The following is a 16,586-nucleotide window of genomic DNA, read 5'->3' on the forward strand; positions in this document are numbered from 1 at the left end:
GACTTGCTGAAAGGAGCATTAACTGATTAATCTTTTGGGAGGGAGTCGTGCCCGTGTGTGTGATGGGTAACCTTGATTACCAACTTGACTGCACCGAGAGGTTCCTGGATCAGTGAAGCACGCCTGAGTGTGTCTGTGACGGTCTCCCAGAGATGATGGCACCATTTGTGGTGGTGAAATGTAGGAGGTGGGCCTATTTGGAGTAGGTCTCTGGGAGCATGTCCTTGGGCACTGTCCTGCCTGGTGGCTTCCTGTACTCCCCTCTGCTTGGGCAGGAAAGCGCCTTCAGAAGTTCAGGGCCTACCACAGTGATAATTAGCCCAAGTACACAGGGCCAAACAACCACCGAAAAACCCTACAAAAATGTGGACTAAAGTCAATGTGCCTCCCTTAGGTTTATGTGACGTATTTTTGTCACACTGACGAGACTAGTACATTGTGGCTCTGAAAGACATGTCTACCTTCTGACCTAGTAAATATGCTTGTAAATTTTCCATAAGCAAAGGTAAGAGGCAAGGAAAAGACTGTGTTCAAAGATGTTTGTTCAGGAGGATCACAGATGCACACTTACGAAGGATAAGGAGTTACTAAACAACCACACTGTAGAAGAAGAGTGCCACAAAGGTCATCCAGGTCATCTCAAGGGCAAGAGCAGATTCCAAATCACATGCATAATAAAAGCTGAACAATCATGTTTGCCTAAATAGGAGCAAGTGGCTCTCTCTGGAGGTGGGTTATGATTTATTTGTGAGATACTTTGTACTTTCTAAAATTAACACCTAGGATTTAATGATGTCAAGAAATCATTCATTCAAGAATCTTCAATGTCCTTTCCTGAAGATACAAGACTAACAAGAACCTGGCTGTTAGAGTTTTATAATTTAGAGAGAAATTGTGTGTGTGTGCTCACTATGTAGCTTAAGCTGGCTTTGAACTTGCTATGTAGCCCAGACGGGCCCTGAACTCAAGATCACTCTTCCTCGGTGTCCCAAGAGCTGTGATTACAGCATGTCTCACCAAGCACAGTTACTTTGAGACTCAGCAGCGGTACATGGTAGGAAGAGAATTATCTGGATGGAACAGCTCTGTTCCCCAGCGTCATATCTATCAATATTTTACATTACACTGTAAAGAGCATTTTGCAAATATAACTGACTTAATAATAACAACTTCAAGATAACAGGGAAATTATTCTGAATTATCTGGAATAAACTTTAAAAGCACAAAAGGGATTCAGTGTGCCAGTGAGGACTATCAACAGAACAAGGCACAAGCCAATGAATGAATTCCTCTAGACTTAGAGCCAGCAGCCCATGAGAACACTGGACCTCAGTCCCACAACTGCATGGGATTCTGCCGCCAACCAGAAAGAGCCATGAAGCCCCTAGATAACAGCCCAGGTTAACTGACATGCTGCCTTTATTTCATCCTTTTCAGCAGAGGACATGGGTTGAGTACCGCTGTGGTTAGTCACTATGGAAAAGGAAAACAGTATTTAACAGGAGGGCTGTGGTAGGCATTTGGATGTGTCTGATTGTCCAACGTGTGAGGATGCCCCTAGGGTAAAAGTGCAGAAAGAGAGGACGGGATAAAGAAGGTTTAGAAATAGAGTGGCCATCAACAGAGTCCGTTAGAGATAGTACAGGAGTCATGAGAAACAGGGAGTGTCAGCCCAGACCAAAGTTGAACGGGTAAGAGGGAGACAGAGAAGTAACCAGTGAATGTGGCGACCTGCAGGTTTCAGCATCAAACCTGGGCGGATGCCCAGCAGGGCAGGAACAAGAGGCTCCGCCCAGGTGAGCAGAGAGCTAGGACTGTAGCTGCAGGGGGGGGGGGGGGGGGGATCAGAGAGAGGTGGGAGGCTGGATGGAGAACACCCATGTGCTTCTGTTAGTGGAGGGACCCAGAGAAGAGAAAGACTGTGCACAGCAATAGGGTTTATTATTACAAGGGAGAGCAAGAGCAGGTGCAACTCAGGACACAGCAGACATCCTGGCTTAAATTAGGGCAGGGACACTCCAAGGGCTGAAACACAATCGTCTTAGGGTCTCTGATGCTGTGAAGAGACACCATGACCACAGCAACTCTTATAAAGGAAAACATTTCATCGGGGGCCGGCTTACAGTTTAGAGGTTTAGTCCATTATTGCCATGGAGGGAAGCAAGGCAGCATGCAGGCAGACATGGTGCTGGAGATGTAGCTGAGAGTTCCACATCCTGATCCACAAGCAGCAGGAGGCAATGTCACATTGGCAAGACTTGAACTCACAAGACTGACCTCAAAGCCCACCCCACAGTGACGCACTTCTCCAACAGGGCCACACCTCTTAATGGTGCCACTCCCACCAAGCATTCAAACACACGAGTCTATGGGGTCCATACTATTCAAACCACCACAACAATGTAAGGCAGACTCCATGCAGATATGCACAGTTTCTGCATTTGGTAGTGAAAGGAAGTTTCCTTCCACAACTTTGATTTTTCTCAGTGAAGAGTGAGCCAAGGTCAGCAGCTGAGGGTCACAGAGGAGAAGACAAGGCATGGGGCAGTCCTTCCAGGGAGCTAGCGAATGGACATACTAGGGAATGTCCTAAGACTGCCTGGCTGTCTGCAGTGTGCTCTGTGCACCCTAAAGCGAGAGGAACAACTTAGATCTCTCCGCCTGCTGAGTTTAACTGCTCTGGCTGTCGGAGGGTGACGAGCCTTGATTTCCTAGTTATCAGTCATATTCTCAATGCTATGAGAACATTTCTGCAATTGCCTTTCCTGCTATAACTGACTAGGATTTACTTACTAAAATCTGTTGCTCTGAGTCGGACCTCAGACGGTCATCTTACTATTTGCGATAGGTTAAAATGTTCTCTGCACATTCCCCTGCATGTCCCCTTCTGAGGTGAGCAGAAAAGGGACAAGGATACAGCACCAGCAGAGCACCTCCTGGTGCCGGGGAAACCAGCTCAGTACTGTCTTCACACTTGCCTGTCTCCCCACGCACGAGCATGGCAGTCTTCACTTTGTGAGCCTGCATTTTATTTTTTGAAACTGTTTGAAGAGGACATGGTCCACTTCCACCATTTACTACATTTAAATTATACACATGCATTGTGTATGTGCACACACGCACGCTAGAGTGCATGCATTCCCAGGTGTGTGTGCATGTGTGTGCATATGTGGGTGTGTGCATACGTGTGCATCTGTGTATTCTGAGATAGACCATGCTACGTTGCCTAGGCTGCCTTCAAACTCATAAGTTTGAGGTGTCTTTTTGCCTCAGCCTCCCAAGGAGCTGTAACCACAGGCCTGAACAAGTGTTTACCTTTAAGAATAGTTTTTTTTTTTTTTTTGGTTTTTCGAGACAGGGTTTCTCTGTGTAGCTTTGTGCCTTTCCTGGAACTCACTTGGTAGCCCAGGCTGGCCTCGAACTCACAGAGATCCGCCTGGCTCTGCCTCCCGAGTGCTGGGATTAAAGGCGTGCGCCGCCGCCGCCGCCGCCGCCGCCGCCGCCGCCGCCGCCACCACCACCACCACCCGGCCAAGAATAGTTTTTAAAAGTGGGCCCAACAAGGGTTCTGAAGATTGGCTTATACAGCAGCTGTCTGTCTGTACAAACTAAGGGTAAAATTCCCAACCACTTAATTTCATTAATTTAGTTTCTTAATTCTAAATATCTTCCTGCTCAGTCCATAGGCATCACATAACAAGACTGATTAAATGTGGCAAAGTGGTCTTTAATACTCGAAAGAAAATCATTCTATATTTTCATCATTATATAACACTCAGTTATGACAAAATAAGGTGCACACCCCAATGACACCACACTTCTTAAAATAAAGACGTCTGTTTCAGCCACATTATTCATAATGCCTTTCATAACAGCTCATTTTTAAGCTTGCATAATTTAGCTGTACCTTTCTATCTGTACATACTGATCTCTTGTATCATCGTTACCTAAACCATGCCTTTCTTTCTAAATCATCTACATAACTACACATTCCTTCCTGTTTTCTACTCCAAGTGAGCAGCCTTGGTCCTTAAGTGTCAATCATGGTCCCTGCTGCAGGGCTGTTTCTCTAAGGACAGTTCTAACCCTTTATCACGGTGACAGGCACCCAGAGAAGTCTGTCCTTGTTGGTACTTGTTGGCATGGCTTACAATTGCACCTTCTATACAACTTTTTATGTATTGTGTCTCCACAAGGGATCTGGAAGCCTGAACCCCCAATGCCAAGGAATGTTATCGCACATAGAAACGAGATCTCTGTAGATAGAATCAAATTAAGTTGCGGTCATACGGGAGTACAGCAGGCTCTGGAGTCGGAGGCCAGTGCCCTTATACTAAAAGAAAAAGGAGACACAGACGAGCACACCATGAGGACTGCTCAGCACAGGAAGGAAAGTACGTGTGGTGACTGCAGGCAGAGGCTAGAGGACTACTGCTGCCAGTCAACAGACACCAAGGACCACCAACCACAGCAGACAGAGCAAGGGAAGATTCTCATCTACGGATCTCAGCAGAACTGCCCTGCTGACACTGTGAGACTTCCGGTGCCCACAACTGGAGACAGTCAGTGTCTGTCGTTTGATGCTCTCGGCTTAGTTATGTGTACAGGACCTGTGGTTTGCTTCTGATCAGTGGGCTCAGCCACGTGGTAGGATGTCATTCTCACGCTATGTGACCTATGGAAGACTGTCCTGTTAGCCTTGCTGATGGGCTCTTCTTCCTTTGCAGTTTGTGAAGCAGCAGGTGGCCCTGAGTCCTGCAGCACAGAACTAGATTCCGCCAACTTACATGAGCTTGGAGGCGGCTCCTTCCCCAGCTAGGACTTCAGATGAGACTGCCTGAGTGATACCCTAACTTCAGCCTTCCGACTCTAAGCAGGAGACACGCCCCCTCTCCCCAGATCTGTGCCTGGACCAATGATCCACATAAACTGTCAAAATGATCATGTGCTGTTTCACGTTGCTAAGTACATACAAACATAGCTGACTCACTTCCATTCACTCTGGACTTCATAAACAGTGAAAGTAAATGTTGACTCTCATGGATGTTTCTGAGACTCCTATCACTCAGGACTCTTGTGCAACTCCCTTGGTATGAGCACATGCATCTTTTTAGATGAGAGAAGGCTCATCTAAAAATGTTTTACCTCCTGGTTCTACCTCCTGGTCCTTGGCTGCCAGGGCCTCTTGGTCCTTCAGGAGACTCACTGGCTAGGGCCCAGGCCAACCCAACGCAGTCAGCGTCATTGGAGGCTACATCTGTTACCATCAAACATTCATGTCCTGTAAGGTTTACTCCAAGGATGCAGACAGTTCTCACCATACAACACCGTCCTCGGCCATCCCTCTGCTGTAGACCTGATGCACAGCCATCCACGGCAAACACATAGGATCCCTCCAAAGGCAGGACGCCACAACAGGCTCACCGAGAGCCTGCTGAAGACATTCTCTCCCTTCACTTGAGGTAAAAATTGGGAGTGAGCGACAGAGAAGCAGGCAAGAGCAGTTCATTCCAGAGAACTGCTTCACCACCCTTCCGCACAGTCACTCAAAGTTTTCTCCCTCTTCTGTTCAAGAGAGGAAGACTCATGGGACCAACCGTTCGGCTCCTCCTGGATGGATTCTGTGTGTGGGAATCTGCCTCACAATCGCTTCCCTGTGTGATACCCATTATGAATATTGACAATGGCACCAGAATGGAGAGAGGAGAGGACCACCGAAACACCCTGTTGGATTTGGTACGCGTAGGTCATCAAAGTATGAGTCATCAAAGTATGAGTCATCAAAGTATGAGTCATCAAAGTATGAGTCATCAAAGTATGAGTCATCAAAGTAGGGTTTGTCATTATTCATTTCTAGTAGACATTTTTAAGTTGAGCAACACATTCATAAACAACCACTAAGATGTTAACCTCTGTTTGAAAAAAAAAAACTGCTCAATACTTTCAAACTTCTACATTCAGAAACATTGAAGGAGAAAGACAGAAAGGGGAGGAGGCAGGAAGTCCGGCCATGATCCAGCACATAAGAACAGCAACTACGGGGCGGAATGTAAGAATGTCGTGTTTAAAATACGGACTTTGGGGTCAGTAACTCTGTTGGCAGAGAGCTTGCCTAGTGTGCACAAACACTTGCGTTTAATCCACAGAACCCTGTAAGTCAAGCATGGTGAGGTACCCTGTAATCCCAGCATTCAGGAAGATCCAAAGTTCAGGGTCATCCTCTGCTACTCGGCAAGTTTGAGGCCAGCCTGGGGTATATGAGATCCAGTTGAAAAAAAATTATTTTAATATTTATTTGTCTATTGAACAAATAGTTAGAGAACCTTTTAAGTCACAAATTCTATTTTATTTAAATTACAAATAATTTAAACCTTATTTAAATAAATAGCTGAAAGGAAAAAAGTATGTGTACAAGAAGACAAACACACTTAAAATTTAAGTGGTAGAAATGCCTACTAGCAGAGAATTACCTGAGAAGGCATTGCTGTAGTATCGAGACAGAGTCTGCATGATGTCTTTGGAGTGCTGGGTCCAGGGCGCTATCTTCCTGTAGGTTTTTACCCGGTGAACGAGCTGAGAGCCTCCATACTGCAGGGAAAGGGTGTCTCCATGATCTTCGTAGAGTTCCTCAAATAACCTACACAGAAGGAAAACTCCCATTATACAACAGCCTGCTGACTCAGGTCTATAATGCCAGTACCAAGGAGCTGAGCCAGGAGGCCACACAGTCCAGGCCTGCCTGGACTCAGAGGGAATTCAAGGCAGCCTGAGTAAGTTAGGAAGACCCTGTCCCAGAATGAAAACTGAAGAGAAGGACTGGGTAGAGCTCAGTGGTGGAGAACTTGCCCAGCATGTGCCATGCCTTGGCTAAGTCCCCATTGGAGGGGGAGATTAACCAAAATGATTGTACAAGCCATTCACTGGGCCAGACTCAGAAAAAAAAAGACTTTCACTTTATGAATTCCTCTGAATCTTTCAAGTGGACTCTTCAACATCTTGAAAATAAGTGTAAATGTAAAATGTATGGTGTTTTATAACGATCCAAGGTCACAGGAACTCTTAATGAGAAAACGACGCACCAAAAATCTAACTTACTAAAGCTGAACCAAGCTATTTCTAACCATATTCACTTCTATGACACCATTTTGGTGCCTCTGAATTGCTAAATCTATATAAATGGTCTTGTTACAACATTTATTTCTCATAGCTCCAGGAGCTGCAGCATCTAAGATAAAGACATCAGCAGATTCACTGTCTCGTAAAGGCCCGTTTCATTCATAGGTGGTGCCTTCTTGCTTTGGCCTCACATGAGGAAGAACGTACCAAACATCCTTGGTCACTTTTAATATGCCACTAACCCCAATGATGAGGGTTCTGCCCTTGGATCTAAGCATGTCCCAAAGATCCAATCTCCTAATACCATCACTTTGGAGGTAAGGATTTCAACACAGGGACTTAAGGGTGACAGGAACATTCTGGCCACAGCAGACATGCAAGCTATATACTTTCTATTTTCACAGAGTTGACGGACAATGAAGAAATAGTAATCCTTAATGTAGAATCCATCTTACACACTCTGTATCTTTAGTTCAAAACACGTGCAGAACTGGTACTATTTTTCATTGCCATTTGGGTTTTTCTTTAACCTACAAGTTTGTCTAAGTACTTGGGATTTATCTAAAAACCATAATGTTTAACGATGATGCAAGCAAACAAAACAAGACCTGACGGCAATAATATACCAACATTTAATAGAAACACAGAACCAACTTGAATACTGTCAACGAGCAATAAATCTTTGGGAACCTAAAGGTAGAAATGAGGTTATAAATCCTTGTGAGTCACACCTGCCTTCTGTCACTGCTGACATTCAACAGCAGTGAATCAGGATTACCTCACTGCATCCGTATCGAACTGCAGGTTAGGCTTGTCAATCAGTCCTAGGGAATAGAGCTGGTAAGCCAGAGCGCACTTGCCCACCATGAACTGCGCTGTGTTGGTGCGGTCTAAACAGTCCACGCAGTTGGTTCGCAGAATGCCAGTCTACAGAGAGCACACGAAGTTCTAGGTCATTGTTCAGACACCTTGACTACTTCCAAACCCCAGGAAAATCCTGTGCATTAAGTAGCAGAAGAGAAGCTGGGGGTGCTAGTCCTGAATAAGTAAAGTTAAGGTTTAGAATAATAAAGAACGTTTTGCTAATCATATAAGGTTGTATTTACTGTTCACTTAATGTCACCCTAACAGCATCATTATACCCAGTCTATATTCGAATTTACTTTGAAAGCTTAACAAGATAAAGTAAACAGCTAATATTTTCTATATTTACTAATCAGTAAAATATGGATTTTTATCTGATATTTCTCCTTTATTATACAAACCAAATATTCAGTGGTTAAAGCCGTATCTTTTAAGGTTGTGTGTGTGCCAAGTGTGCACTGGTGCCCTCAGAGGCCAAAAGATGGCACCGGTTCCCTGGAGCCAGACTTACTGCTGGCAGCAAGCCGTCCCACACAAGTGCGGGAGGAGGCAGGTGCTGGGAACCGAACGTGGGTCTTTTGGAAGAGCAGGAAGTGCTCTTAACCACAAAACCATTACTCCAGTCCTAAGCCATATCATTCTTAAAGCACAGCTCATAAATACAATGCACACTAGCTTATTTTCCAAACTCAGCCTAACCTACCATTTCCACACTCTTGTTTTTAATTTCCAGTAATAAAAATTTATATATAGAAAAATGTATAGGCTGTACTATCAGCTATACATCTTTGTATAAGATTTAAACACCAGCAGAGAGGCTTTTAAAAAATCACTTTAATAATTTTGCATCAAATACCTCTTAACAGTTCCTAATAAAAAACATGACAAAAAAAATTAGCTGGGTATGGCAGCAGATGCCTGTAATCCCAGCACTCGGGAAGCCAAAGCAGGTAAGTCTCCGTGAGTTTAGGCCAGCCTGATCTAAAAACATGTTTAATGATGACGCAAGCAAACAAATGCTAGGCTAGCCAGGGATGCAGAGTGAGACCCTGTCTCAAACAAAACGAAGCAAAAAACAAAACCCAACCGCCCGAAACATCACACACCATCGACATAGATTGCGTTCACTATGAATATAATAACATCCATACCTGCAGCCTACCGGTGGGAATCACACAGCCTCCTAGTTCATTCCACCTGGGTAGAAATAGACACGTTACATTTGATTTTCTTCCAATGCTGGGCACTAAACCCAGGCTGTGGGCTCCCTAAGCATGTGTACAACTAGGCCACAACCCCCAAAAAATGTTTTTAGTTTGTTCCTTAAAGGAAAGACATAATATGCATTCACGGATTTTAAGAGTCATAGTGTTAGAAGGGAAGGTCTCTGGACATCAGATAATTCTATACTCTCACTTTTTCAGATGCAGAAAATGGAGACAGGTCGGTCACTGTGCTCTACTTAAAAGGAGCTCGGGATGGAGGCATCTTAAGTCGCCCGTGTCTCTCTTGGGCGTCCTCTCCGTGTTCTCCCAGCATCCCTTGCTTTCCTTTAAGCCTGTATCTTTCTTTGGTCTCTGTAACCACACACAATTGCAGGCATCTTCCTAGTAAAGCCTTCCACACCTTTGTACACACCGCGTACATTAAGAGTCCCTACAATTCAAACCCTGCAAACTAGGGCAGAAGGCAGGATTTTTCCGAACAGAAACACTAATGGTTGATTGGGGGGTTTTTCATTTGACCACCGTAGTTAACTATGTTAACTGAAAACCAAATGCTGGAAATACGTAACATTGATTCCTTTAAAGACAAATAAGGCATAGGCCTTTATCCAAAGCAGCCCACAAGCTAGCAACAACGAGAGTTATAGCAAACCACTATAGCACGTTAACAAAGTCTACGTTCAAGAAAGCATCATCGTCAATCAGAAAGATTTCCCTGTTCTTTCTAAATACTAAACAGTGAATTCACTACAGAAAAAATGACTTTACACACATGTTTTATATAATGTTTATTCACAAAGCAATTGATAAGACTCCTGTGGCTTCCATCTGAAGGTATACAACCACCACAGGAATTCCCAAGTACATAGTGAATGTTCATTACATGCTCCCCTGAGCAGTCTGCCTCCCCACAAGACTAAGTTAATCCATCCATCCATTCTCTAATTAGCATAGACTTCCTGTATTTAGAATATTTTACTGTGTGTGTGTGTGTGTGTGCACACACACACGCGTGCATGCATGCCTCAAGCTCTTGGAATCTGCCTGTCTGTGCTTCCTAATGCTGGAGTTACAGGCACACACAGCCGTGCACAGCTTTTCACACAGGTGTTGGCAATTCACACTCAGGTTCTCATGCTGTCAAGGCGAGTGCTGTCACTAAGTCCTCTCTCCAACCCCTGGAATACTTTGTACATAAGAACAAACACCGTGATTTACATTTTCCTTGTGTCTGTGGTGTGGGGTGTGGGGCACTTGTATACCTCACAGTACCCGATGGGAATGTCAAAGGACTGCATGTGGGAGTCTTTATTCCCCTTCTAACGTGTGGGGCCCAGGGGTTCAGGCTTGGTGGGAGGAGCCTCTACCTGCTGAGCCCTTGTGCTCACCTCACAGTGTTTTTAGAGAAGGGGTCTCCACCTGGCCTGAGCTTCCCAAGTGTGCTAGGGTGGCCAGGGAGCCCCAGGGACCTGCCTGCCTCTGCCTCCTCGGTGTTGGGACTACAAGCACATGCCACCACACTGGCTTTCTTACGGGAGGTCTAGGGACTGAACTCGGGTGTTCAAGCTTCTGTGACAACCACTTTATCTCCCCATGGCTATTTCAAGTTCTTGATACTGTACGTACTTTTCATCTGGCCGTAAAATGCTGCAGTAAGAGTCAGGGCGGTTCACAAAGAAACCTGTCTTCTTTACCACGCTTTCTGCAATCACGTTCAGCCGATCGAGAACATTGCACAGCTTACTGAGAGAGGAAGAGTGACAAAGTGAGAACTCGGTGTCAATATATCATGACTCTCCCATCTAAAGCCAACAACATCAACAGCAGGGATGTCCAGGGACTCAAGTGTTTGGATCATGCAGTTTATGTCACAGAAATCTGAAATAATTAAGGTAGAATTACAATGTGTACTTAATAACTAACAATAAGACCAGTAACGTAATATCAAATACTGGTAACCAACTCCTCAGTCTTGGCCTGGGACACTTTCGTGAGAGGTTTTCAATGAAGCCTTTCCATGCTCAGTAGCAGTCAGCCAGATGACTCCATAATCAGGCAATGGCTATGCATAGTGCAGTGGCAAGGGAAGATGAGCTGGAAAGTAAATTAATATGACTGCAACAATCCCTTAACTAACATATTCCAGGTAAATGGGTGTGTGTGTGTGTGTGTGTGTGTGTGTGTGTGTGTGTGTGTGTGCCTGGTGCATTAACTCCATAAAACCATTCAGGGAAAAGACACAACAATATAGTCATGGTAAATAAACCCAGAATTCACATGATACACAGTAAACAATGCAAGGTTTGATGAACCAAATCTTGAGAGACAGAAGGGATGAGGAAGTGTCACAGGGCGGTGGTGGAGGTGGGTGACAGGCAACAGGAAAACCCTGGCCTAGGACTAGCTCTGGGCATAAAGATCAGGTTTCCTCAGACAGAACAGCCCCGAATAAGTTGAAATTCGAACACTTCGGAACCAAGCAGCTGAAGGGGCTTGGTCAGCCAGTGAGGAGCTCGGATTTACCATCGACAGTTACTGCACGCCCATCTATGACAGGGGTCACCTGAGAGGAGCGGCTTCCTTGAAGAACAAGGTAGAGAGAAACAGGAACAGCAGAGAATCGGTGACAGAAGGCACAGGGGAGGAGCTTGTCACCTGTGGAGGCCCTCAAAACCACCTCACCTAAGTCTCACAAAGGAAACTGAAGGAGCCCTGCCACCGAGGAGATGCCCCAGCGCTGCGGTCTCTCTCACCTCTTGGTGTACTTGGCCATGTCCCAGGGGATGTAGACAATGGTGTGCTCCGGGGGCAGGAACTGGTTGAGGTAGGTGACGGCGGCCACCAGCTCTTCACTCAGGATCCTCTCATGCTTCCTCTTCTCTCTCTCCTTAACAAACATTTCAGATAATTTTTACATTAAAAATCTTCAATGTGGGACCAGAGGGATGGCTCGGTGGGTAAGAGCACACGTTGCTCTTGCTGAGGAACCAGGTTCGATTCCCAGCACCCACGAGATGGTTCACTACCATCCATGAGTCCAGTTCCAGGGGAATCTGATGCCCTCTTCTGACCTCTGTGGGCACCAAATACACACAGTGACGTTATACAGGTAAGACACATAAAATAAAATCAATAAATCCATTTTTAAAAACTGTAAATGTCTGAGTTACAAATTACCTTAAAACAGAATTGATTTAACCAATTTTCCCGTTCAGCTAGTTTTGTGGCTTGTGCCTTACCTTAGTAAGAAAAGCCTAAGTCTTAAGTATTGAAGTGAAACCCAGTTACTAGATGAAAATAATATAAATGTGAATTAAGAGAGCTTCCCTGAATCAGTCAGCAGTCCTGCAAAGCTGGGGAGCCTGGGTTTTCCTGGCTCATCTTCTGCAGCCCCAGTGGCTCCCAACGAGCCTGGCCCACATGTCCAGCAATGCTCATTTATCAAGGAGGAGACGAGACCCCACAGCTGCAGCCAGGGGTGGAGAGAAACCAGCATGCTCTGGACAGTCCACCCCTACACAGGACAGCGGAGCGTGCCTTCGAATCCAACCCGGGAAGGCAGCAGGACGGTCACTTTATCCCTCCACACTGTGGCAGCACGGCCTGAGGCTGAAAGGCCCGAGCCTCACCCCTGCCTCTGCCTGCCGCATCTCCTGGGTTACCGCCCTGCTCTCACTGAAGAAGGCTGTGTGGCCCTGTGCGTGCTACCCTGCAGCGGAGCTGCCGGTTTTTCTTGGCTCGCAGCAGCGTCTCCCTCACAGCATCAATGTGGGGTTTAAAGGAGACAAGAGCACAGCGAGTTCTCCCCACAGCCTTCAGTGAAAAGTAGCTGTTTGCACCGTTCCCTTGATCAGGCCTTTCCTTAGAAACAAAGCAAACTACAGCAGAGACTTCAAAGATGCTACAGCACCACTGTTAGTATCCAAATGTGCTGTTTTCAGTCCTGGTGCTCACTTTCCAATTGTCACAAACTGAATTAATAACATTGTGGAAACAAACAAGGGCATGTTTGGCACAGCTGAATAAAACAAATGGAGAAATTACATAAGAATTAAGAACAGAGTTAAGAATCAGTTAGGGTGAAAGTATACTTTGCTTATATTTTATCTGGGAAAGTTACGTATCTAGAATTTTCAAAAGCACTTTAAATTAAACAGGGAAGTAGAGCCCTTCTGAAATTCTTGTGTGAAATCTGACCCTCTGTGAGAGAATGGAAAGAAAAGTTATGTATTTAGCCTTCATGGCCGTAGAATCTGCTGGGTGCAGTCTGTACTGGATTAGTGCTGATAGGCTGCTCAGTCTCCTCAAGGCTGAAGAACCCTTTCACAAGCCAACGCAAAAGTCCCAGATATAGGTCATCCTGTGTATCAGAGGGTCCTAGAGAGGGGAGGCTCACAACAGGGCAAATGGGACAGGAAACCGGAAGTGTTTCCTCCTTGTTGTCATCCTATGGGCGGGACATCCTATGGGCGGGGTCATCCTATGGGCGGGGTCATCCTATGGGCGGGGTCATCCTATGGGCGGGGTCATCTACGGATGGGGTCATCCTACAGACACAGGTATTCTTTGGTAGTTTAACCACAACTTATCAAGATCTTCTTCCAAGTGAAAAAAAAGAAGCATTTTATTTTTCCTATAAACAAAATAGCCGGTGAGGGGCTAAGGATGTAGCTCATGGTCGAGCTCTTGCGGGCATGTGCAAAGCCCCAGGTTCGAGCCTGTCTCCGCCATCGGTGCCTTGTAAATAAACTCTTTGTCTTTTGCAAAACTCCTTCCAAACTACACTGGCAGGCTCCAGGGAGGCCAAACAGGCCTAGTTCAGTCACAGGCAGTTTCCAATCACATGAATTAAGCAGCACTTTTAATGTGTATAATTAACAGAGAATTCCAAGCACTATAGCTCAGGGTTCTATTTAACTACGGCTTTTCAATTACAATCTATAAAGCCTGAACGAGATCCTCTCATCTAGTTCTAGGTATATGTTCCAGTAATAGCTCACCACTCACTGCTCTAACAGTAATGTCTTCTATACTAATAATATAGACTTACTGGAAAAGCGCTCATAATTATCACAGTTTTTTACAGTGCCAGGAACTGAATCTAGGGCCTTCCACATGTAGACAGGTACTCTACCACTGAGCTGCATCCACACCTACCCTCTTCTTACTTTGGGACAGGGCCTCACTGAATTGCTCAGCTGGACTAAAATTCACTCTTTAGCCTTGGACCTTAAATTGTGATCCTCCTGCCTCTGCTTCTTGATCATAGGTCTGTGCCACCAGGCCTAGCAGCAAATCAACAAATGTTTTCATTACAGTTTTCCACCTGAATTTTCAACTGTGTGCATGATGTATCAATATTAAGTCCAAGTTATATATTATCAGCTCCAACATTGCTGCGAGCAGACAGGGAACAAGATGTGAATATACAACTTCCACATTAATGTGAATAAACATGTGTGGACATTATAATCATCTTCGTAAAGTCAATCCTTGGCTGCATGTGATCACAGAAACCAAAAGAAAGGACACTGACTGCCTCTGCCACTCTGGGACCACATATTCCTCCACGTTCCTGATGAAGCACACCTACCACCCACACTGTTCCCTTGAGCCATGCGTTTAGCTGTACTGCACAGGCCCCCTGCCCCCTCCCCCCCATAAGCACCCACCTCCTCCCCGTGCCCAGCCTCTCTGTGTTCTAACTCAGGTACCTCCAGATCCAGCTGTACTCCGGCTCAGCCCCCTCCCACCCTCTCACCTCAGATCCTGTGCTCACAGGGAGCTGCTCTGCCTTCAGTATCTCCCACCCAGAACCGCTTTTATTTTAAGATTGCTTTGACTTTAAATGCTCCACCTTACAACTACTCCAAGCTACCCACTGCTCCCCTCTCTCAAGAAGCCCCTCACTCTCTCTCTTTCTCCTCAGCCCACTCCGCTTTCACTGTCCACAGCAACCATGCTACTGTCAATATCCAAAACGTGTTTGATCCTATCTTTTTAGATATCTGTCTGGCAAAACTAAATGAACCCAATTACCTCTCTTTATCTGTGCTCGTGTGCCCACACACGGCCATGCTGGGCGAAGGCAGGCAGGAGCAGAGGTTCCATTTAAGGAGTCACTTTTATCAACTCAATATGGACTCTTACAATGTCTAGATGTCTCCTGTCAAGTTACACCAGACTGTTCAACTTTCTGTTACTGTGAAACCCCCCACTTTGAGCAAGTGACTTTTACTCCGACCTTAAAGAGAAACTGAGGCTGTCGAAAAGGAGTAAGCACATGTACGGTGCACACACACACACACACACACACACACACACACACACACACGTACACAGGCATGCACCAGGGCACGCCCCTTTCTTCAGACTGACCACTCCTCTTCTCTTCCTGATTGACAGCTATGCTTTAGTCAACATTTCCCCCCTCACACTGGTCGTTCCACAAAGGCAGGAACTGTTCGCACAATTACCTTGATACATATAAAACTGTCAAAAATACTGGCTAAGTAATTAAATGCACAAGGATCCCTTGGTTTTTTATTGTTGTTGTTTATTTTTTAATTAAACTGACATTTGCTAATCAACCTCACAGAATAATCTCATACACTGCTACATTGCTGGCCACTGCCACAAACATAATACAATAAAATCTTTTTATTGATATTGTCAAGGTCTTCTCAGCCTCTGGCTGAGGTTCTTTCAATTCACTTGGGTGCAATGGATTTAAAAGTTACTGGATAATCTCGCCCTCCACCCTAGGCCTCTGACCTGCATATCCGTTTATGCACACGGTGTGTGGATCAGTCAGTGTACTCTGATGGAGAAGCTGAGGGCTGAGAGACAATTATATCATATTGCCTGAGGTTCTCACAAGCCCACCTGATTCTTGAACCTCATTCCTAAATGAAGCCTTTTGGTCCCAGCGTAGAGTAAAAGGGCCAGCCAAAGAAACCCATCCTGACCCTGAAACCAGAGCAATGAAAGAAACACACCCTGGCCCTGAAACCAGAACCAAAGAAACACACCCTGACCCTGAAACTAGAGCCAAAAGGTTAAAAAGGGCCAGTGAAAGAAACACACTTTGGCCCTGACCAACTCAGTACAAAAACCAACCAATCCCTGAGCAGGAAAACCAGCCAGTTCCTGAGCAGGGAAGCCAGCCAATCTCTGAGCTTGTCCCTCAGGGTACCTTTCCCTCACAGCTGTAGGTACAGCCTGACTTCCAGCAGTCGGGGTACCTTTCCCTCACAGCTGTAGGTACAGCCTGACCTCCAGCAGTCGGGGTACCTTTCCCTTACATCTGTAGGTACAGCCTGACCTCCAGCAGTCGGGGTACCTTTCCCTCACAGCTGTAGGTACAGCCTGACCTCCAGC

The 16,586-nt window shown here is 45.6% G+C and overlaps 1 protein-coding gene across 2 annotated transcripts in view; it reads right to left on the reverse strand.

Moving 5' to 3' along the window:
- Fig4 (FIG4 phosphoinositide 5-phosphatase) overlaps positions 1–16,586 on the reverse strand; it is a 114,884-nt gene that overhangs the window by 49,044 nt on the left and 49,254 nt on the right. For both annotated transcript variants that reach the window (XM_052751492.1, XM_052751494.1), the window contains exons 11-15: positions 11,960–12,093; positions 10,833–10,949; positions 9,132–9,177; positions 7,895–8,043; positions 6,471–6,637 (exon numbers count right to left, since the gene is read on the reverse strand). In XM_052751492.1, coding sequence (XP_052607452.1) covers positions 6,471–6,637; positions 7,895–8,043; positions 9,132–9,177; positions 10,833–10,949; positions 11,960–12,093 — 613 coding nt within the window. The remainder of the gene's footprint in view (positions 1–6,470; positions 6,638–7,894; positions 8,044–9,131; positions 9,178–10,832; positions 10,950–11,959; positions 12,094–16,586) is intronic.

Source organism: Peromyscus californicus, unplaced genomic scaffold (assembly GCF_007827085.1).
Source record: "Peromyscus californicus insignis strain IS unplaced genomic scaffold, ASM782708v3 Scaffold_22__1_contigs__length_63687245, whole genome shotgun sequence".
Taxonomy (NCBI): domain Eukaryota; kingdom Metazoa; phylum Chordata; class Mammalia; order Rodentia; family Cricetidae; genus Peromyscus; species Peromyscus californicus.